The 25,983-nt window shown below is 30.9% G+C and overlaps 1 protein-coding gene across 1 annotated transcript; it reads left to right on the top strand.

Annotated features, from left to right (window-relative positions):
* Window positions 1-62: 62 nt before the first annotated feature.
* Window positions 63-25,983, top strand: LOC105255871 (protein SCAF8). Its single transcript, XM_011265398.3, has 15 exons — window positions 63-254; window positions 691-819; window positions 1,323-1,614; window positions 1,755-1,942; window positions 2,012-2,287; window positions 2,371-2,514; window positions 2,594-2,841; window positions 2,939-3,124; window positions 3,271-3,404; window positions 3,481-3,689; window positions 3,768-3,945; window positions 5,505-5,789; window positions 18,231-18,458; window positions 19,756-21,192; window positions 24,662-25,983. The coding sequence occupies exons 1-15, from the start codon at window positions 225-227 to the stop codon at window positions 25,531-25,533; spliced, it is 4,836 nt and encodes a 1,611-aa protein (XP_011263700.1). The 5' UTR covers window positions 63-224; the 3' UTR covers window positions 25,534-25,983.

Below are 25,983 nucleotides of genomic sequence, written 5' to 3'. Positions count from 1 at the left end.
GACGTCATTCTTCGGCCGTCTCGCGATGCATATCGGGAAATACGATTCGCCATCTTGGACAGTATGGCTCGGCTACATAGTGTGTGGTGAAGGAGACATGCGAGTCTTAAAGCGGACATCGCATTACGTTACGTGAGATTTAACGACGACGGCGACGACGACGACGACGACAACAACAATAATAATAATAATACAACAAAGACGGCTCCTTTTTTTGCCTCGCGATGGATGCAGTGAAATCGTTCAACGCGGAGGTAAGCGACACTCCTCGGATTGGGGGGGAGGGGGAGGGGAACCTCTCCGCTACGTTTCGGAGGTCACTGTCGTAGGGGCAATTCTCCCTTTTCTTGAGCTTTATTTTCAACTTGACTCGCTTTTTGCCCGATCTCAATCTCTTTTATCTCCGAGTTATCAGATAACAAGATGCAAGTTATGTTTTGAGCCGTATTCCCTGTATGTTGGATACTAAACTATATTACACTTGATTCTCTCTCTTTATCCTTGAATGCACTAACTTCAATAGCGGATATAATAATATTCGTTCTATATTAGAATATATGCTATAGTTTGCGTCATAGTTATATTGGAAGAAAAAAATGATTGTATATATATATATATATAATGGTTTGTACGATTGATAAATATGATTTACTATCTGAGGAAATATGATTAATTGTAATTTGATTGCAGCTATCCGCTCTTTATGATGTTAAACCACCGATTTCAAAAGCCAAAATGAATTCACTTACACGAGGAGCCATCAAAGCAATAAAATTCTATAAGCATGTTGTACAAAGTGTGGAAAAATTTATTCAAAAGGTAATTATTTATTTAAATACTAATATGTACAGACATATATATATATATATACAGAGTGAGTTTTAATGCTTGTGTTAATCTTTATCATGCGGGAGATTACTGACTGCATAATAAATTGATCGGTACATAAATGTCAATTTTTTGAATCGACTGTATTGAAGGCCCGAATATAATAGTAATAATAATAAATATGTAGCTTTATTAATAATAATAATAATAATAATAAATCCATACTACATAATTTCAGCTATTAATTTGCTTTAATTGTACACATTATATTCGGACCTTAGATATGATCAATCCAAATAATTGACATTTATGTACCAACCAATTTATTATGCAGTCGGTAATCTCCCGCATGATAAAAAGATTAACACAAGCATTAAAACTCACCCTGTATATATATATATATATATATATATATATATATATATATTATATACACATATCTTTTTCAATAATAATATTTGCATATTTTGTAACTTTATTTTATATATGTTTAGTGCAAGGCAGAATATAAAGTACCAGGATTATATGTAATAGATTCAATTGTCAGACAATCCCGACATCAGTTTGGAATGGAGAAAGATGTATTTGCTCCACGATTTGCAAAAAATATGCAGACTACCTTTCTCAATCTTTTGAAGTGCCCACAAGAGGATAAAAGCAAAGTTATACGTGTACTGAATCTTTGGCAAAAGAATGCAGTTTTCCCACCAGAAGTTATTCAACCGCTTTTTGATCTAGCAGATCCAAATCATCCAATACATAAGGAACAGCCAGTAAATAGCAATGGTAAATATAATAGAAAAAAAATATTTAATTTAAAGTATTCTTTTTTTATAATGTAAGGTAAAAAAATATACATCTTTAAAGATGTCCATGTTTTTTAAAATCTTTATTATTAATACATTTAATTAATATCTTAATGCTAGGTACATTAAATACATCATCTGGAAATAATATAAGTAATGTAAGTGCAGTTACTAAGACTCCACCATCTACCATTAAAAATACTGTAAAGGATTCAAAATTGTTTTCAACTGGAAAAACAATCGATCCGGTATGGCTTGCACAAACAAAAGTAGAAGCAGCGAATATAGTCAATGCCAATAAACTTTTGGTAATATCAATGTTTATGTTTACATTATGGATTTGATCCACATTTTATTGAATTTGTTTCTTTGTACAGAATCAATCTAACTCCAGTCAAATGGACCCTTCTATTTTCGATCAATTACAATGTTTACAACAATTACTTTTGAAAAAGCAAGATGTCACAAGTGAACCAAAAAGTTCAGTCAAATTTGATAAAAAATTGCTAGATTTTGATTATGGCGAGGAAGAGGATGATGATGTAGTTATTTCTAATTCTCCAAATGCAACTGCATCAAGCAACACTCAGCATAATACAATTTCAACAAACAATAGTCTAGAGAGCCTAGGACTATTGTTAGCAAATCCAGAGGTAGTAAATATCAAGAATATCAAGAAGAGCAATATGATAAACTTTAAAAAACATTTTTATTTCATATATTATATTATTTGAAGGTTTTGAGACAATTGCAAACTTTACAACAAACTATGCAAAGCAATGCTTCTTCACAACATGAAATGGAAGAAAAGATGCGCAAGCTGCAACAAATGAAACAGCAAGAAGAAGAATTTGATAAACATTTAGCACAAACTGTTCCTGTAATTTACTTTCTTATTTATTATGTAAGATATACAAAAAATAGTTAATTTTATTTTAAATCTTTTTCTTCTATTATAGAATCTTCCATTTGCATCCGAATGTGAATTAAAGCCATCTGATATTTTAAAACCAAATACTCAAAATTATGCATCAAATGTGAACAGCAATATGTTACAAGATATGAGTCAGCCACCACCTGGTTATCCACCAGCTTTACCATTTACGTCTCAATCTTTATCAAATATTAGACAAATTAATCAATCTGCACATCAAAATCAAAAGAGTCCGTTAATTGACGAGCGTCAAGAAACGCAAGATTACTCTGGGTAATTCAAATAATAGTTTTACATAATAATAATAATTTTCTTTCTCGATAAATTACTTAAGGATTATTCTCTTGATCTAAATAAGTATCTCTTGCAGAAACAACACCAGACGTGATAGTAGCAGTGTAGAAATTGTAAATTGCGAGAATACGAGTTCACAAAGTAGATCGCCAGAACGGTATCGACATCATAGTCGGTCTCGGTCTCCACGGCATAGAGATAGAGACAGAGATCGGGACAGAGATAGAAAATCTCGTTCTAGAAGCAGATCGCGGCGAAGAAGGTAATTATTTAAAATTAGAATGAAATCATACTATTTTCATAATTAAAGTTTGAGAGATATAAAATTGATGATTTAAAAAATGAATGATCTAAGTCTATATTTTTATATTGTTAATTTTATATATATATATATCTATTTTTTTATAGATCTCGTTCAAGAGACAGAGGACGCGATAGGAAACGTGAGGATAGCCGAGAAAAGTTGACGGAAGAAGAACGGGAAAAAGAAAGAGAGCGACGCAAACGCGGTTTGCCACCGATAGTCAGGGATAAATTGAGTGGTATGTGTTCAAAGATAAAGATTTTTATACATCTCGTAAATCAAGAAAGAATAATAAATACGCTTTTAAAACATAGTTTGCAGTACGACACTTTGGGTGGGGCATTTATCAAAACTTGTGCATCAAGAAGAATTGTCAGATACATTTGGGGAACTTGGCGATATTGTTAGTATTGACTTAATTTCACCGAGAGGTTGTGCTTTTATATGTATGAATCGAAGGCAGGATGCATATCGGGCGCTTACAAAATTGAAAAACCATAAAATGCAAGGCAAAGCTATTACGGTAAAAAATAATAGTTGCAACACACACAATTTAAATAACATTGAAATATTTTATCATACACATCTATTTCAATTACAGTTAGCGTGGGCGCCTGGTAAAGGTGTAAAAGGCAAAGAATGGAAGGACTACTGGGAAGTAGAATTGGGCGTTAGTTACATCCCTTGGAATAAATTGATTAACATTACTGATCAAGACTTGGAGTTATTGGAAGAAGGCGGAATGATAGATGAAGATACATTACCTCCCTATTTAAAAGGTTTATTTTTCAATCTTATTTATGCACGCGTGCGCGCGCGTCTCTTTTAAACTGAAAGAGATAGGTCACGACAAATATATACAGGGATGAGTTGTGGTTGTGTCAATTTTTTTATCATACGGGAGATTACCGATCGCAATTTTAATAAATTGATTGATACATAGATGTCAGTTAATTGAATCGACCGTATCGAAGGCCGAAATATAATGTGTACAATTAAAGCAAGTTAAAAGCTGAAATTATGTAGTGTGGATTTATTATTATTATTAAAGCTACACATTTATTATTATTATTATTAAATATATATGTTATTATATTTATTATTATTTTACTGTGATTAAATTAGGGATTTATTATTATACATATTCGATATATTAAAGCGGAAGAAGTACATATTTAAAAATTCAATTCAAATTTAACACTTTAACGTTTCATATAAAACTTTATTTCAAATTCCGCATTTATTTCTATGATAAACTTTTATTGTTTTATATGCTAAAAATATGCAGCAAAAAATTTTTTTCCTGCTTAAAATAAAATTACGCAATTGTTTCATAAGAATGTATTTCTTGTGGAACAATTGCGTGATTTTATTTCAAGAAGGCAGAAATACTACATACCTTTAGCGTATAACAATAATAAAAATTTTTATCATAAAAATAAGTACGGAATTTGAAATAAAGTTTTACATAAAACATAAAAGTGTTAAATTTGAACTGAATTTTTAAATATATATTCTTACTGCTTTCATATATTAAATATGTATACGTAGCTTTAATAATAATAATAATAATAATAAATATAATAATATATATATTTAATAATAATAATAATTATTATTATTATTACTATTATTATTATAAGCGCGTAGCTTTAATAATAATAATAAATTCATACTACATAATTTCAGCTTTTAACTTGCGTTAATTGTACACATTATATTTTGGCCTTCGATACGATCGATCCAATTAACTGACTATGTATCGATCAATTTATTAAAATTGCGATCGGTAATCTTCCAAATGATAAAAATATTGACACAACCATTAAAACTCACCCTATATATATATATATATATATATATATATATAATTCAGTTGGAAAAATGGTCCGAGGAAAAAAAATATTAATATTTGTAATTCAGATTTATTTTATGTTTATAATTTATTACTATTTTCCTGTTAATCAAGCATAAATACAAAGAAATATTACAAAGAGTTGTTAAAAAATTTTTGCAAGTTTCAACTTAATTACATGTACAGATTAAATTAATGCGTAACTTGAACTGATTTGTAAAATTAAAGCCAAACTGAAGTCTCGTAATTTAGATTGATCATAAACAATTTCTGGACAAATTCTATTTTAATGAAAGTATTGTCGCTAACATATTCTTCTAAAATAATTGCTAAAATTTGGGAGAAAATATAATATACACATTTCATTATATACACACATATTATATATTTCTTACATCATTTATTGCATTTCTGCATATCTATAAAGGCAGAGGGAGTATATTATATCTACAACGGATATTTAATTGCATTTTTATGTCACAGGAAAACTAAAGCACGCTGTCACGAATGCTGATATACTACAACAACAGTTGCAGCTGCAACAACAAGCACTTGCTGCTGCCGCTGGTGCTCCCATTCCTACATTAACGGACGGCATTGTGAACGTTATACAGTCGTCAGCTAATTCGCAGCAACAACAGCAACAGCAATTAGTCGATACCAGTCAACCGCCACCAATCAGACCACCAACATCGGCTGCACTACTGCCACCTCCAAATACACAGTTGCAGATGATGCCACCGGCCTTTACGATGCCCGGAGTGCCACGTAAGTTTGTAATGTATTATATTATAATTTATTATTATAGCATTTTCCGCGCACATACGTCTTTTATTTATTTCTTTTAAGTTATACATGCGTTATATTATAGAATTATTTTTGACAAATTTATAAAACTTATAAATATTTGAAAAATTGTACTTTTCTAAAAAACATCAATATACATAGGTATTCGAATATAAGAATATTGTAAATCTAAAGAATTATTTTTTTATTTTTTGTTTTATTTATATTTCTATATTAACATTATGAATATGTATAATCTTTCTCTATCATTGATAACTTTTGACGAATACATTTTTATACGTTACTTATGTAAAAAGCTTTGCAAAGTGTTATATATATATGTACAGGGTGTTTCAGACCACCTGTATCACCCATTTAAAAACTAGAGAAGTTATTTCAAAAAAGTAAAAACATTTTCTTCATAAATCGGGTGCACTCTATCGAATGGTGATATTATCAACTTTTAGTTCCGGCTGGAAATAGGCGATTCAGACCGGAAATGCATTTTTTTTAAATGGAACCTCCTTTTTCATTGCATATTCTTATAACTTACCTCGAGAGCTTTCCAAAATACTATAATAAATTATTTTTTCATACTTTTCGAGGTACTTTTCGAGTTATGAGGCTTGAAATTATTTCTTAATTTTATATAAACCATAAAATATCTTGCAAAATATTCATTTTTCGATTATCTTACCTTAATACTTTTATGTACAAAATAATGAGAGGAATCAATTGATGTGAAGAAAACACATAGTTGTTTCTAAGAAAAAATATGTAATTGTTAATTACAAATTACATATTTTTTCTTCGAAACTACTATGTGTTTTCTTTACACCAATTGATTCCTCTCATTATTTTGTACATAAAAGTATTAAGGTAAGATAATCGAAAAATGAATATTTTACAAGATATTTACGGTTTATGTAAAATTAAGAAATGATTTCAAGCCTCATAACTCGAAAAATACTTCATGGAAAAATAATTTATTATAGTGTTTTGGAAAGCTCTCGAGGTAAGCTACAAGAATATGCAATGAAAAATTGAGGGGTTCCATTTTAAAAAATGCACTTCCGGTCTGAATCGCCTATTTCCAGAACCGGAAGTTGAAAATATCACCATTCGATAGAGCACACCCGATTTATAAAGAAAATGTTTTTACTTTTTTTAAATAACCATTTCTCTAGTTTTTAAATGGGTGGTACGGGTGGTCTGAAACACCCTGTGTGTATATATATATATATATATATATATATATATATATATATATATAGAGTGTCGAAAAAAGGTTGTATCAACGCTCGTGAGTAGATAGAGCGCAATAAATTAAACAGAAAAGTCCGGTATCATTTTGCAATTTTCGTAATAATTATTGATAAATATATATATTTATATAATATATATACAGGATGTTATAGAGCGACCGACTCAGGCGTTTATTTTGAATAAAGCACAATAAACTGAATAGAAAGGTTCTTCATTATTTTGCAATTTTTATTGAATATTTATTGAAATATTAATTAAAAAGAACTAGCAAATTAATGCACATTTTGCGCGCCTAGATTGTGGGATGTGTTTTCTAAATTTTCTAGGTATGGCGAGTGCCACATAGCAACGAAAAGTTTAGTCGTGCGTTCTTCGACTTTTGCGTTTTCATTGCGGCATTCGCTGTGGACACGCTTGTGTAACACACATCCCATGGCTACATGCTCATTTTCATCAATCTTTTTTTAATTAATATTTCAATAATTACTGCAAAAATTGCAAAATGGCAAAGGACTTTTTTTATTCAGTTTACTGCTTTTTCTACCCGCTCATAAGTATTTTGGTCCAATCTTCATCCAATACCTTATATACAGGGTACATGTCTGTACATATATCCTGTATAGGGTATTTGATGAAGATGTACAGACAGGATGAGTCTAATAAACATTTGAGTATATGTATATAACCCTGTATATAAGGTATTTGATGAAGATATACAGACAAGGTGAGTTTGATAAACAGTTGAGTATGGGTGCTTTCCATTTAGCGACACAAGTTGACACTTGTGACAAGTGTCAACTTGTGTCGCTAAATGGAAAGCACCCATACTCAACAAGTGTTTCTATCTTTGTTTATTGTTATTCATTGAAAAAAGATAGAATGACGCTTGTGTCGACTTGTGTCGCTAAATGGAAAGCACCCTATATGTATATGTGTGTGTGTGCGTGTGTGTGCGTGCGTGCGTGCGTGTGTATGTATGTATGTATGTATGTATGTATGTATGTATGTATATGCATATATATATATATATATACAGGGTGTCCCAAAAGTCCCGGACCGGTCGAATATTTCATAAACTATGCACTTTAGAAAGAAATGTTTCAGACAAAAGTTGTATGGCTTGAAGGGGGCCATCAGATAGTGGCAATGATTTCACCTTTGAGAATCATTTGACGTAAAGGTCATCTTCAATTTCTTAAATGGAACCCCCTTTTTTATTACATATTCGTGTAGCTTATCTCGAGAGCTTTCCAAAATACTATAATTAAGTTAGTTTTCATTAAGTACTTCCCGAATTATGAGGCTTGAAATCATTTCTTAATTTTACCGTAAAATATCTAGTAAAATATTTACATTTTTTTATTATCTTATCTTAATATTTTTACGTACAAAATAATGAGAGGAATCAATTGGTGTAAAGAAAAAACATAGTTGTTTTTAAGAAAAAAATATGTAATTTGCAATTAACAATTATATAAGTATGTAATAAAAAAATGGGGAACATATTTTTTATTACATATGAATATGTAATAAAAAATAGGGAGTTCCATTTAAGAAATTGACGGTGATCTTCACGTGACTTTCAAATGACTCTCCCATGTCAAATCATTGCCATTATCTGATGGCCCCCTTCAAGCCATACAACTTTTGTCTGAAACATTTCTTTCTAAAGTGCATAGTTTATGAAATATTCGATCAGTCCGGGACACCCTGTATATATATATATATATATATATATATATATATATATATATATATATATATATATATAGAGGCCTACAATTTTGCTAATGGGTGTTTTCTCTTATCTATAACTGTTTTCGAGAAAACATAATGAACTGTTTATCAAATAAGAGAAGACATTTATTATTAAATTATAGACCAATTAAAGACCAATTAAAGACATATAGGGTGTCTTCCTTCACGCATAAGCTGCAGAGAAAATTATTTCGTTTCATTTAATGCGCGCATTGATAGCGCATAGAATTTCCTAGATCCCCCAGCGCATCAACAACGCATCAGTGTTGTTAGACGGATCAGATTTTCTGGCGCATTCGCATTGAGTATGATATCACTGAAGTAGTTAATCGCAATGAAATAGGGTTCTATATTCCCTCCCATTTAATCTTTTTTAAATTATTAAAAAATTTTGAATTAAAAATATGAAAGATAAAAAATTTTGAATTAAAAATATGAAATATGAAAAGAAATAAAATATGTAAATATAATGTATGTAAATTACGAGTTTAACGAGTTTAATTTGTATAATTTATGATTTAAAATATTGATAATATTATAATATATATATATATATATATATATATATATATATGTATTATATAATATATTCTATGATATATATTCTATAAATACGATTTCTTACTATATTTTATAATACTATTATTACTATTATATTTCTATAATAATATTACATATTCTAAATTAAGTAATATTATTATAGAAATATATTAGTATTAGTATTATAAAATACATTGCGATTAACTACTTCAATGATATCATATTTAATGCGCATGCGCGAGAAAACATGACCCGTCTAACAACACTGCAACGAGTATGTGAAGTTAGCCCCCCATTATCAAAAATTTGAAAAATTAATCAGAGTTCTGATAGCCCCCCTAATAGTTCTAGAGTTCTCTATCGGTTTTAAAAATAGTTCCGTATTTAAAGTACCAAATATAGTACTTAAAGTTATGGGGGGCCAACTTTACATTTTTTGTAACTTTAAAGCGATATAACTTTTTTCCTATTAATTTTAGCGTTTTAGTTGTTAAGGATAATTATTAGAACTCTTTGAGGGGCCATCAGAACTCTAAACAGAATTGCCGGTTATCGGGAAAAATTTTCATCTCAATAGGACTTTAAAAATTCAAGTCCCATAGGGACGAAAATTTCTCTCGGTAACCGCCAGTTCTGTTTAGAGTTCCGATGCCCCTGCAAAGAGTTCTATCGATAATTATTAAGACTCGAAGCTCTACGATGTGAAATGAAAAAGTTCTCGTTGGTCGAAGTTGCGACTTTGAAATTTTTCTAAGTTCTATAGGGGCGAAAATTTCTCTTGGTAACTGGCAGTTCTGTTTAGAATTTTGATGGCCCCTCGAAGAATTCTATCGATAATTATTAAGACTCGAAGCTCTACGATGCGAAATGAAAAAAAAAACTATGAAAAAAACTATGAAACTTGAATTTTTGAAGTCCTATTGAGATGAAAATTTTTCCCGATAATCGGCAATTTTGTTTAGAGTTCTGATGGCCCTCCAAAGAGCTCTAATAATTATCCTTAACAACTAAAACGCTAAAATTAATAGGAAAAAAGTTATATCGTTTTAAAGTTACAAAAAATGCGAAGTTGGCCCCCATAACTTTAAGTACTATTTTCGATACTTTAAATGACGGAACTATTTTTAAAACCGATAGAAAACTTTAGAACTATTAGGGGGACTATCAGAACTTTGATTAATTTTTCAAATTTTTGATAATAGGGGGCTAACTTCACACACTCAAGCTCCTACAGTAATCTTGAGTAACCTTGGTTTTCACATTAGGTCTTTATAGCTGAACTGGCTATATTGGGCTGCACTAGTTCAGAGATTATTCTTTTTCTCTACATTAAGAGGAAAAAGAAAACTTCTGAACTGTGCACCACTTCAGTTTATAGTGGACTGCTGCACGTCCAGTGCAACCAGTTCAGTTATAAAGAATAGACCTATTATCTACTAAATTTTTTTTTTTTAAATAGGAAGGGGTACTTTTGAGTTCATCGAGTACACAATGAGTTTAAGAATTTTTGTATGAGTATTTTTTCGAAAGATCAACTATTGTCCATTTACAAAATTAAAAATAAAAAATGAAAATTTAAATCTAGGTGATTTCGCAAGAATAATGCAAGGTTATCTCTATCGATCTATTTGTTTGGAAATTGAGCTCTTACTATATTGTTATTTAAAAACTAAGCGTTAATATTCATATTTGAATTGTAATTATACAATCGACAAGTACACATCACATTGCAAAAGATTTTTTTTGTATTTTAGTGAACATTGTAGTAATGAAAAAATTTGTTCCAAATTTTCATTCTTTTTAAATTTATTTTCAAACAAATGGATAAAGATCTTGTCTTATCTCTGTAAAATCACCCATATTCAAATTTCTGTTTTAACTTTTCATTTTGTAAATATCTCGACAACAGTTGATTTTTCGAAAAAATACTCTCATACAGAAATTAAACTCATTAAGTACTATCGACAGAGTTCAAAAGTATCTGTTTTTGAGGGTAAGAAAAGAAAAGAAAAAAGGAAATTTTAATTGATGTTGGATTGATTTCCAATGATAATGGACACTCAAAGTTACTACTTAAGGTCATAGCGTGTGTTTCTAATTGTCTTACAATTTTAATAATTTTTTCTTGTCTGTAATTATTTCGAAGAAAAACGATGAATTGTTTGTCAGATTCATCCTATGTATACATATGTATGTATATATGTATGTATGTATGTATGTATACAGGGTGTCCTAGACCACTCGTACATCTCTTTTCTTTCAAAAACTAAACATTTTAGAGAAAAACGTTTTCGACAAAAATTGTATGGTTTTGAGGGGAACATAAGATGGTGTCATTGGTTTGACCTTGGATGGCATTGTTAAGGTCAGGTCAAGGACACCTTTAATTTCTTAAATGGAACCACCTATTTTTTATTGCATATTCTTATAGCTTATGTCGAGAGTTTTTCAAAACACTATAATAAAGTGTTTTTTTCATTGAGTACTTTTCAATTTATGAAGCTTAAAATAATATCTTAATTTTGCATAAACTATAAAATATCTAGTAAAATATTTATTTTTCGATTATCTTACCTTAATACCTTTATGTACGAAATAATGAGAGGAATCAATTGGTATAAAGAAACACATAATTGTTCTGAAGAAAAAATATGTAATTTGCAATTAACAATTACATATTTTTTCTTAAAAACAACTGTGTGTTTTTTTTATACCAATTGATTCCTCTCATTATTTTGTACATAAAAGTATGAAGGTAAGATAATAAAAAAATGTAAATATTTTACTAGATATTTTATGGTTTATGTAAAATTGAAAAATTATTTCAAACCTCATAATTCGAAAAGTACTCAATGAAAAAATACTTTATTATAGTGTTTTGGAAAGCTCTCGACATAAACTATAAGAATATGCAATAAAAAATAGGTGGTTCCATTTAAGAAATTAAAGGTAAAGAAATTCAGGTGTTCTTGACCTGACCTTAACGATCACCATCCAAGGTCAAATCAATAACACCATCTTATGTGCCCCTCAAAACTATACAATTTTTGTCAAAAACGTTTTTCTCTAAAATGCTTAGTTTTTGAAAGAAAAGGGGTGTACGGGTGGTCTAGGACACCCTGTATATATATATATATAGAGAGAGAGGGGGGGGGGAGAAAGTAACTAAAAAAGCACCCATGGAGCAAATAGCATTGCTGATTAAAAATCGAGTCAAAAAATCTTTTTTTTCTATAATGCTTAATAAAGCGATAATTATTGAGTAAAGTTGCGCCAGTAAGCACCGACTTTAGCCTCCTTGTCAAAATTTTCTTTAAGGAAACGCTTTTGATAAAAGAAATGCGATTTTAATGTAAAATAAAGTTTTTCGTATTATTATGACGCATAAGAATATTGCACCATAACGGCATGATGACATAGCGGCGGGACACTCACGCACATTACCAGGCGTGCGGCTCACTGACGTGCGCCCGGCTAAAGGTGCTTTTGGCGCAATTTTACTTAATAATTATCGCTTTGTTATAAAAATATGTATTATAAAAAAAATAATTCAGGACTTTTCGACTCGATTTTTAATTAAGAATACCGCTACACACACATACACACACACACACACACACACACACACACACACACACACACACACACAGAGAGTGTTTCATTTTAATATTCCCAGGCAAATATTGCGGCAAATAATGAAATTTCGAAAAAATGTTTCAGACAAAAATTGTATGGTTTCGAGGGGGACATAGGATTACAAATTACATAGATGGCGCCATTAGTTTAACTTTGAAGAATCACCTGAAGGTCATGTGAAGGTCACCTTCAACTTTTTAAATGGGACACCCTATATACTTTTGTATATTCTTGTAGCTTGCCTGATGAGCTTTCCAAAACACTATAATTAAGTTAGTTTTTATTGAGTAGTTTTCGAATTATGAACCTTGAAATCAATAAATTTTTTAATTTTACATGAACTGTAAAATATCTGGTAAAATATTAATTTTTCGATTATCTTATCTTAATACTTTTATATACAAAATAATGAGAGGAATCAATTGGTGTAAAGAAAACACATAATTATTTCGAAAAAAATATGTATTGTTAATTATAAATTACATATTTCTTCTTCGAAATAATTATATGGTTTTTTTTTACACCAATTGATTCCTCTCATTTTGTACATAAAAGTATTAAGGTAAGATAATCGAAAAATGAATATTTTACAAGATATTTTACGGTTTATGTAAAATGAAGAAATTATTTTAAGCCTTATAACTCAAAAAGTACTCAATGAAGAAATACTTTATTATAGTGTTTTGGAAAGCTCTCGAGATAAACTACAAGATTAAGTAATAAAAAATAGGGGGTTTCATTTACAAAATTGAAGGTGACCTTCAAACGATTTTTCAAGGTCAAATCAATGACACCATCCTATGATCCCCTTCAAGCCATACAACTTTTGTCTGAATCATTTCATTCTAAAATGCATAATTTATGAAATATTCGACCGTTTCCAGACTTGGTACACCCTATATATACATTACATATTATATATCATATATTAAATGTGTAAATTCGATACCTTTTTTCATGAAATTCAATGTTTATTTACAAAAAGTCAAGTAAAAGTTCAATGTTCGAAATAATTTCCATTATTTTGTATTTCCATTATTTTTAATTTCCATTATTTTATGACTTTACTCCATCTACCGGGCTTGATGAATGCCCTCGCAGAAAAAACTTGACAGTTTTGACTCAATAAAGGACGTTTTCCAGCTAGGACACGCTAAATTACATTTCGTAACACTGTGTAAAAATTCTTATTGGAACGATCAGTGTAGCTTTAATTTCTAAAAATTTCAGTAGAGGGCGGTTTTGATCTTATAATACATTATAAAGTCTAATAATACATTATAATTATATAATATATAATATATAATATATAATTATATAATATAATTATTAAGGTCTTATAATACATTATAAGACCTTAATTATAAGAAAAAATTATGTTATTACAATGTAGATTCCGATATATAAATTCCGAAAAATATAATATAAAATTATATATAACACATAACAAATGTTTATGAAAATAAATAAAAAATTTTTATTATATTTATTTTTTATATCTTAAATTCATTTTTTTTTTCTGAAATAAAATCCATCTATTTATTCTCTAAAATTTATTGTAAAACGTATATAATTATTAATCATATAACTTATTATAGCATATGTGTAATGTATTATTTAAAGTTATGTTCAAAGATATTATTACCACAATTTAAATAGTATCTATAGAATTTTTTACAATGTTGGTAACATTTGGATGCTTGTACTTAGCATTTTTCTGTGTTAGGCAGTGTAACACTGTATCATAGTTGGAACGCTTCGTGATGGACACAATGTTATACTGTGTCCTCTATGTCGCTAACTGAAAAACGTTCAAAATTATTAATGCTTTTTCGAACCTCGTCAACTATTTTAAAATGATAAAATTTTAATATGACGGTCACTTCAACATCATCTGGCAGTATGTATGCACCAGATGATGTTGAAGCGACCGAAACAGAAAGTAGTCCGATGGAGTTAGATCCGGCGAATAAGCTACATGAGAAAGAATTTCCTAGCTTGGTGTAGATGAGATCCTTTCTTTTGCAGCATGTGGTTGAACGTTATCGTGCTGCAAAATCACTAAAACTTCTTTTATACTGACGATGGAACTAGGCAAGTGATTTTTATACAGGATTTTCGAAAAGTCTGGAAACGGTCGAATATCTAAAAAATAAAGCATTTTAGAGAAAAATGTTTCAAATAAAAGTTGTTTGGTTTAAAGAGAACTATAAAACGATAGCAGTGGCCTTGACCTTGAATAGTCGCTGGAAGGTCACATGAAGGTCACCTTGAATTTTTTTAATGGAACACCCTGTATATTTTTGCACATTCTTGTAGCTTATCTCGAGAGCTTTCTAAAACATTATAATTAAGTTAGTTTTTATTAAGTACTTTCCGAGTTATGAGACTTGAAATCATTTCTTAATTTTACATAAACCGTAAAATATCTTGTAAAATATTCACTTTTTGATTATCTTACCTTAACACTTTTACGTAAAATATCTTGTAAAATATTCACTTTTTGATTATCTTACCTTAACACTTTTACGTACAAAATAATGAGAGGAATCAATTGGTCTAAAGGAAACACATAATTGTTTCGAAAAAGAAATGTAATTGTTAATTGCAAATTACATTTTTTTTTTTTTTTTTTTTCCTCGAAACAATTATGTGTTTTCTTTATACCAATTAATTCCTCTCATTATTTTGTACGTAAAAGTATTAAGATAAGATAATAAAAAAATGAATATTTTACAAGATATTTTACAGTTTATGTAAAATTAAGAAATAATTTCAAGTCTCATAATTCGGAAAGTACTTAATGAAAACTAACTTAATTATAGTGTTTTGGAAAGCTCTCGAGATAAGCTACAAGAATGTGCAAAAATATACAGGCTGTTCCATTTAAAAAATTCATGGTGACCTTCATTTGACCTTCCAGCGACTATTCAAGGTCAAACCATTGCTACCATTTTACAGCTCTCTTTAAACCAAACAATTTTTATTTGAAACATTTTTCTCTAAAATGCTTTATTTTTTAGATATTCTCGACCATTTCCGGACTTTTCGAAAAACCCTGTATATCACATGTTTTATAACGTCTTTACCCAAAGCGGGACAAATCATTTCCGCTTTAACAGTATTTTTTTTCAATTCAAATACGAAAAAGTGCCTCAAATGCTACTTCTCTATCGCTATCGTGTTCACTGCTGTTTAAAGTTATGTCAATTATATAGAGTCAATTATTATAGTGCTTCTTAAAGTTTATAGTTAGCACTTTCATATCATCATAGGACGGAACAAAATTTTTAATTTGAATCAGAGTTACACGACGTTTAATGTAAAGGATTACCGATTTAATTTGCACATCTCATATTATATAATCTAAATCCAATTATCTAAAATTATATATTAAAAAGAATTGATAAAACTGCATTATTAGCGATGACCTCACCAATTTCGATGACCTTGACACATGTTGTCAAAGACATGTTCCTGATTAACGTGTAAAAAGTTTTACTCGTCGCTCGTTGTTTATTATTAAGTTTATTACAAAGTTTATTACAAAGTTATTTACAAAATAAGTTTAATACCGTTATTTTGGGTAAATCTGCATGAACTGCACTCTCAGCGGGAGATTATATGTAAAATGAACTTCCCTTGCGGAGTATAAGCGTGGACAAAGTGGGTTTCACCTTGGCCCCCCCCCCCTACGAGGGGGAGGCTCCACTTCTGGAAGATATAATCTAACTCAAATTTATTTTAAACCAGATTTGTTTTAAATCAGAAATAGGTTTAAGTTAGATATTCCGGAAGTGAAGCCTCGATAGGGAGGCGAAACTCAGTGTAATCCACGCATGTACTTTGCAAGATAAAGGGATGTTTATTCTTACTTCTTGTTGAGAGTGCAATTTATGCAGATTTACCCAAAATTAATTCAATGGTCCCGCATGAGGTTTCAACTTTTTACATGAAACAAGGTTTACTCAATACTGTTCCCTGTTTTCAGTGTAATCTATTATTGTATAATTTCATATAAATTTTCAGTATTCCACGCAAATCGAGATTTACATTACATTACTATTATTATCGATTAGTCACTATCTTAATTGTTTATAACCAGTGTTTGCTGGTATCTAGATAAAATTATCTAGATAATTATCTAGATAAAGAAATGGATAATCTTTATCTTTAACTAGATGAAGAAATACAAAGTATCTTTATCTTAGATATATGTCAAAAAATATATGTCATCTTATCTAAAAATTGTCTAAAATGACGTTTTCATTATGCAAAAGAGTTTTCCAGGCAAGCTTCTAAAATCTATCTAAAATATCTAAAATATATTTATTTGGAAAATAATATTACAAATATACTTTATTTTGTACTTGTTTTACTTCAATTTGTGCAATGCATTAATGTATATTTTAGAAAAATGATATATGTATTGTTACACATTGATTATTATATTATAAATATATTAGAAATATATTATAAATATATTATACATATAAATTAATAAATAAATATTTATCATATCATTTATATATTTTTTTGTTATTATTTAAATATTCTTTAGGAAAAGAGAAAGAATATGTGTTTATGATTTTAATATCCCATTTATAATCTGCGTCACATTTTTTACAAATATTTATAGTCTTATGAAATAAACAAAAATATCTAGATAATTATCTGGATTATCGCAATAATCATCTCATCTTTCATCTAGATTAAATAAAAACAAAATCATCTTTATTTCATCTAAGATAAATTTACGGATTTTTATCTTTATCTTTATTTAGATAATTTTGAAATTATTAGCAAACACTGTTTATAACTTTAATAATAAAGAACGAGCGACGGCTAAAATCTTTTTAATGTCACTCAGGGACATGTGCTTAATAACATAAATCAGAGTCATCGAAGATGCTTGTTTCCCATGTCTTGACTATGGTACTCGTTGATGGGACACTTAGAGCACACATCCTATTTGCGCGAAACGCACGTTCATTCATCAATTCTTTTTAATTAATATTTCAATAATTATTGCAAAAATTACAAAATGATAAAGAGAACTTTTGTTCAATTTATTTATATACTCTATTCGCAGAGTGTTGTATCTATAATTTTTATGAAATACCTTGTATAATAAAATATTAATATTTAAAATATTAATATTTGAATAATATTTTAATATACAAATATTAAAATGGTTCGTAGATGTTATGAATGATCTTACAGGAATGATTAGTCACATGGGCCTACAAATGACGCATGGATTAATGCCCAATGTTCCGATTGGAGTTCCACCGCCTAATATGCAGAGTTTGCTGGGACCTGGTATGATGCAGACCATGTTAACACCATCAGTTAACCCGCCATTTGGAGCAGGTGTTGGCGTAAGTTTATTGACGCAAATTCCGATGCCCGCACCTGCTGCAGCGCCTTCGGATAAACCAAACTCTACTGGTATGTAAACAATAATGCCCGATTTCACCAATCGCGTTTAACTTTAATCTTTAATTCACTCTTTGTTTCCTTTTAACTGCTCCTTCAGAAAAAGACAAAAAATGTTAAGCTAAAATTAAAATTAAACGAAGTTGATGAAATCGGGTCTAAGTATAATATCATTGATAAAATAGCATTTTGCTTTCAATTACATAAATTAAATATTGCTCTATAATAGCTATGTTATTTCCTACAAGTGTGTGTGTGTGTGTGTCTGTATCTGTGTAACGCCACATACAATGTATAATCGAATGAAAATTCTATAAATATTGATACTATTGAATTTTCAATTTTGGTTCTGAATTAGTAATTTAAAATTTCAAAAACAATGACAGAGGATATTATTTTCTTATCTTGGCCGAGTTTTAAAGTATTCTATATAATCTTAATAGAATAAAGGAAAAGAGAAGATCGAGTCACTTTTATCAGCTCTAACGAATGTTAGTGCAGTCATACTTTCTCTTTCAAGTTTAATTGAATCCATCAGTGTTTTCTGGTATCTAGATAAAATTATCTAGATAATTATCTAGATAAAGCAATAGATCATTTTTATCTTTAACTAGATGAAGAAATACAAAGTATCTTTATCTTTATCTTAGATCAAAATATGTCATCTTATCTAAAAATTGTCTAAGATGAAGTTTTCATTATGCAAAAGAGTTTTCCAGGCAAGCTTCTAAAAATTTATCTAAAATATATTTTTTATTTGGAAAATAATATTACAAATATACTTTATCTTGTACTTGTTTTACTTAAATTTATGCAATGCATTAATGTATATTTTATAAAAATGATATATATATTGTTACACATTGATTATTATATTATTAATATATTATAAATATATTATAAATATAAATTAATAAATAAATATTTAACATCATTTATATACCTTTTTGTTATTATTTAAATATTCTTTAGGAAAAGAGAAAGAATATGTGTTTATGATTTTAATATCCCATTTATAATCTACGTCATATTTTTTACAAATATTTATAGTCTTATAAAATAAACAAAAATATCTAGATAATTATCTAGATTATCGCAATAATCATCTCATCTTTCATTTAGATTAAGTAAAAGCAAAATCATCTTTATCTCATCTAAGATAAATTTACGGATTTTTATCTTTATCTTTATCTAGATAATTTTGAAATTATTTACAGCAAACACTGTCCATAATGAAAACAACGTAATACTCAGCAAAACCAGTTGATTACAGTCAAACAAAATACAAAGACATCCGGAAATATTTCAGGTATGCCGCACAACGTTCCGCCGATCGGAGTACCGCCACCCACAACGGAGACGAATATGCCGAATTTGCCAATGCTACGGCAGCCGTATGGAGTGGGTCCGGCGCCGCCAATGCAAATGCAACTACCTCAACAACATCATTCAGACGATATGGACGTGGAGATGGAGGATGCGATGCCGCAGAATCTAAGTAACAATGTGCTCAAAGATAAGCAGCCAAACCTCAGCGATCAGTTAATCGCAGCGATGAATATGGGTGGTAACGTGAACGATGGTCGTTTGGAGAACGATCAAGCTCGCGAATATAAGGAACGGGAACGCGATCGAGAAAATAGGGAGAGAAGAGATCGGAATGAACGAGATCGTGGAGATCGTATGGACGTAGGTGAATGCAGGATGGATCGTAGCAGAGACAGAGGACGAGGACGAGATCGCGGTCGAGATAGGCGGAGAGACAATCGCGAAGGTCGGGACAGGGAGAGGGATGAAAGACGTGACAGAGAGAATCGAGAGACCCGGGAGAACCGGGACAGCGGCGCCAGACATTCAGAGGGATTGAATGCACAGAATCAAAACGTCCAGGAAAACGAGAGCATGGCGAAAAAAGAAGGCAAGCCTAGTTTAGCTGATCGACTACGACAATTAGCGGATGGTACGTTGCCGTTGGATGATCGAATGGATAGAAATGTACGCGGTAACCGAACAATTGAGCGCAGTAACGAGCGAACCGACAGGAATTTTGAGGAGAGCCCCGGAGGAGGAGGAGGAGGAGCAGGAAGTGGCGGAGGAGGAGGAGGAGCAGCAGCAACAGCAGCCGCAGGAGGAGGAGGAGCTGTGCGGCGACCACTCAGCGACATGCCGATCTCATTGATGGATTTGCCGAAGTTTAGCGGAGTTCTACCACCAGATCGAACAGATTTTCCACGAGGACCGGATTTCCGAGGTGGACCACAGGACGCGCGGGAATTTCCGCAGCGCGGTCTAACTGATCGATCTGACCGACAGAATTTCCCACCGCGCAGTGGTCCAAGAAGTTCACAAATGGACGACTTCTTGGACCCTAGAATGCAGTCTGGCATATTCCCGGAGGACTACGAGGGAAGATTAGGTCACAATGGGCCCCGGCCTGATGACTTTCCGCCGGCCAGGCTGGGTCCGACTCGTGAAGAGTTCGAACGACCGGAAGTGCGCAGTCGTAGACCACCTGTGGATGAATATGAACGAGAGCGTTTCGAGTATGAGATAAGGCGCGATGGATTCGATCCGCGAATGCAAGATGGGTTTGATCCCAGAGGTCACAACGAGCGACCAGACTTTGATCCTCGCAGAAGAGAATTCTTTGGCCCGTTAGAACCTGTGTTCGGAATGCCGCCATTGATGGGTCCAAAGGGGCCGAGAGGACCCGATGGATTTGGACCACGCGGATCCAGAGGACCTGGTAAGACAATTCTTTAATCCTTTCTTCATGACTGTTTAATATTTCTTTTCTGTTAGCAAGAAACACGTTGCTTATATACAGGATATTTCATATAAAGGGTTACAAAGTATCCTTTTTGAAACTTGATCATATAAAAAATATTTCAGACAAAATTTATAAAGTTTTGAGAGAGAAAAAAATTGACAATCTTGGATTTTAATTAAAGTAATTTTACAAGATCATGTGAAAGACAATCTAATTTAATTTAATGAATTTTAATTTTTTATAAATCAATTTCTCGCAATATGCGACGTAAAAAGTTAGTAGGATGGAAAAAATTGAAATAGTTTACATTTTGATTCGATAATTTTATATTCAATTTTTTTCGACCATCCTATCCTTATAGATTTTTATGCCTAATATTGCAAAAAATTGAGATAGTTTCATTTAAAAAATTGAGATAGTTTCATTTAAAAAAAACTAAATTGCTTTTCACATGACTTTAAGAAAAGAAGGATCTTAATTCAAGATTATCAACTTTCCTTTCTTTCAAAATTCTATAAATTTTGTCTAAAACATTTTTTGTACAGTGTCAAATCTTAAAGAAAATACCTTGTAACAATTTATATGAAACATCTTATATATGAAATTTTAATATTATTGGCATGTTTGGACAAATATAAAAAATTTTTTTCACAATATTGAGACAGTCTTATTTTAACAGACTGAGCAATTTTCATAATTATATTAGTATTTTATATTATTACATATTATTTATATTATTATTTTAGATATTGTCAATTGAAATATAAGAGCTATCAAAAATTTCTGATTTATAAATGAGTATTCATTAAGTTAAATATTATTAAAACATTCAAATTATATTTTGTAATAGTAATCAATTGAATTTTATATAGCATATATATTAATAACAGGTTATAAATACATAAACATATAGTACATATCATAATAATTAATATTCTTAAACAGTCTAATTCCCTAAAGCTGGAAAAAAGAGAGAAAGAAGATGAAAAATAACAAATTGTTCCAATACAGAAATTGTATGTGTATTATACAATACACACACACACACACACATTATATATATATATATATATATATATATATGTATATGTATATATATACATACATACATACATACATACATACATATACACACATACAGGATGGCCCACGTAAAGTGTTACAAATTTATATCTCGAAAACGAAGCAATTTAGAGAAAAATGTTTCAGACAAAAGTTATATGGTTTCAAGGGGGGGGGGGCATAAGATGGTGCCATTAGTTTGATCTTAAAGAGTCACCTGAAGGTCACGCGAAGGTCACCTCCAACTTTTTAAATGGAACACTATATGCTTTTGTATATTCTTGTAGCTCATTTCAAGAGCTCTCCAAAACACTATAATTAAGTTAGTTTTTATTAAGTACTTTTCGAGTTATGAAGCTTAAAATAATATCTCAATTTTATATAAACCATAAAATATCTAGTAAAATATTCATTATTCGATTATCTTACCTTACCTTAAAAATATGTATTGTTAATTACAAATTATATATTTTTTCTTCGAAATAATTATATGGTTTTTTTTACACCAATTGATTCCTCTCATTATTTTGTACATAAAAGTATTAAGGTAAGATAATCGAAAAATGGATATTTTACTAGATATTTTATGGTTTATGTAAAATCAAGATATTATTTCAATTTGCCTCATAATTTGAAAAGTACTCAATGAAAAAATATTTTATTATAGTATTTTGGAAAGCTCTCGAAATAAGCTACAAGAATATGCAATAAAAAATAGGAGTTTTAATTTAACAAAATCAATGTGACCTTAACAACGCCACCCAAGGTCTAACTAATATTCTTATCTTCTGTCCCCCTCAGAACTAAACAACCTTTTTCTAAAAAGTTTTCTTTTAAAAGTTACATGTTTGGAGATGACGCTACCGCATCGCTTGATTAAAATGGCCCACTCTGTATATACAGTGTCTCTGAATTCAGTGTCAAAATTGATACAGCAGCTTTAGGACATGAAAACAAGTCGAAAATGTTAATAAACATATCCGAATTCGAACGGTTTTGGAATTATAAAGTAATAAAAAGTTGCTTTCTTAAGACAATATAAATTGAAATAAATGTTGTTTAATGTTTTTTATTTTGTTTAAAGCTTTACAAAAGATGCTCAAAAATTCCTCTGTCGACTTCGCTCCAAATATTTTCCAAAATACTCGAAACAATTTATTAATTCGTGTTAGAAAGTGTATCAAAAAATACACTTATAAAAATACTCTTATAAATTTTATTTTATAAATATTCTTATATTTTATACAGTTTTTATATGCGTTAGTCTTATATACATCTTATGTGAATTTTTGGATATCAGAATTTTCGTTTACTCAATCTCTTCACGCGCTCCATCTATAATATTAAAATAGAACATACAAAATATCTATAAAATGATAATATGTGTCAAGCAAAGTTATATTTTATTAATTACGACAATCACACACACACACACACACACACACACAATTACGAATATACAGGCTTAGGAAAAAGTCTGGATACCCCTTAATATTTTGAAAAATACACATTTTAAAAAAATGTTTCATACAAAAGTTATAGGCTTTTATGTGGCGCATTACACAGCAACATTATTTTGACCTCGAATAGCGTTGTCAAGGTTATGTGAAGGTCAGCTTCAATTTTTTAAATGGGACCCCCTATTTTTCATTGCATATTCTTGTAGCTTATCTCGAGAGCTTTCGAAAACACTATAATAAATTATTTTTCCATGAAGTACTTTTGAACCATGAATTATGAGGCTTGAAATCATTTCTTAATTTTACATAAACCATAAAATATCTTGTAAAATATTCATTTTTCGATTACTTTACCTTAATACTTTTATGAACAAAATAATGAGAGGAATCAATTGGTGTAAAGAAAACATACAGTTGTTTTTAAGAAAAAATATGGAATTGTTAATTGTAAATTACATATTTTTTCTTAGAAACAACTATATGTTTTCTTTACACTAATTGATTCCTCTTATTATTTTGTACATAAAAATATTAAGATAGGATAATCGAAAAATGAATATTTTACAAGATATTTTATGGTTTATGTAAAATTAAGAAATGATTTCAAGCCTCATAACTCGAAAAGTACTTCATGGAAAAATAATTTATTATAGTGTTTTGGAAAGCTCCCGAGGTAAGCTACAAGAATATGCAATGAAAAATAGGGGGTCTCATTTAAAAAATTGAAGCTGACCTTCACATAACCTTAACAACGCTATTCGAGGTCATAATAATGTTGCTGTGTAATGCGCCATATAAAACCTTATAACTTTTGTATGAAACATTTTTTCGAAATATTAAGGGGTATCCGGACTTTTTCCTATATATTGTATGCGTTTATGCCTCATTACTCGCGTGCGTCATCTTGCCGTGGTCTTTTGCAGGTCCTCTAATGTTCCATCCACGAGGAATGGGTCCGAGAAGTATGAGACCTGGGATGAGGCCACCGTTTGCGCCCCGAGGACCGCCGTTTGATCCCAGAGAAGCAGATTCCTTTTTCCGACCACCATTTGACGAAATGCGCGGTCGTCCCGGGCCGCATATTCGACCGCCATTTGGCCCGATAGGTCCGCCAGTTATGCACGGACCGGATGGACTGTGGAGAAATCAGGAGAGCGGCGGTGGACCACCGCCTGCGTCATGGTCCGGGCAGGATCCCGATGGACATGGGCAACGAGAAAATCATTTACCATCGCGAGACAAGCAAAAACTTCTAGCGAAGCATCAAGATTACAAAAACATATCCGAGAATCGCAATCGGAATCGCAAGTCGAGATGGGGTAACATCAGTCCACCGCTTATGGATGACGAGATACAGCCGTCAGAGGACGCCGAGAGCAAAACGAAAGCGTTTGCTGACGGCGGTGGGGAACTGGAAGCGAAGGGTAATTTTGACACTTCATCTTCCACCGACCAACACGATCTCTTAATGCAGAGGGAACAAGAACTGACAGCTCGCGAACAAGACGCGATGCGCGGTGACGTAGAGAACGAATTGGGGAGTGTATCGAACGAGGGCAACCGTGAGGCCAGCTATAGAAATGATGAAAATCGAGCTAACATTTACGAAATTGACCACGCGGACCATTTCCCTAACAATGATTTAGCACTAAAGCAGCAGGAACAGTGTGAATACGAAACACCCATTCCAGCTGAGAATTCAGCCCAACAAAGTGCGGTGCAACCGATTGAACAAATAGGGCACCTCAGTGAGAACTATAGTGATCAATCAGTGGAACAAGTGAGTTCGTTATAAACAAAAATAGAAAAAGAGCGAGAGAATGAAAGAAAAAGATAAAAAGGAAGAAGAAAGATCGATATTGAAAAAAATTACCAAAGTAAAGCATAAAGAATCTTCAGGCAGATTCGTGTAAAATATCATTTGAATCGATGTACATAGAGTCATGCGAAAGAACGATTGAAAGAAAGAGAGAGATTGAAAGAGTGAAAACACGATTCGATTTTATGGATTCTGAATTATCGCATTCTGGAGTGGTGGAGAGTCGTTGGGTGCCAGTGAGTTTTCTTTTGTCTTTTATTTTTTTTTTTTTTTAAGTATCTTTCAGTCGTCAAAGTATTCTCAGTTGTTAACTCTCGTGTAAGTCTCGATCAAGATTTTTTCTCAATCGAAATCTGCTGCCTAAATTAATTGCTGTGATAGTGAACACAGGACCTGTTTATCCATGTAGAGATGTGTATATATATA

Source organism: Camponotus floridanus, unplaced genomic scaffold (genome assembly GCF_003227725.1).
Source record: "Camponotus floridanus strain SB8 unplaced genomic scaffold, Cflo_v7.5 scaffold36, whole genome shotgun sequence".
NCBI lineage: Eukaryota > Metazoa > Arthropoda > Insecta > Hymenoptera > Formicidae > Camponotus > Camponotus floridanus.
This window is presented reverse-complemented; position numbering and strand designations above follow the sequence as displayed.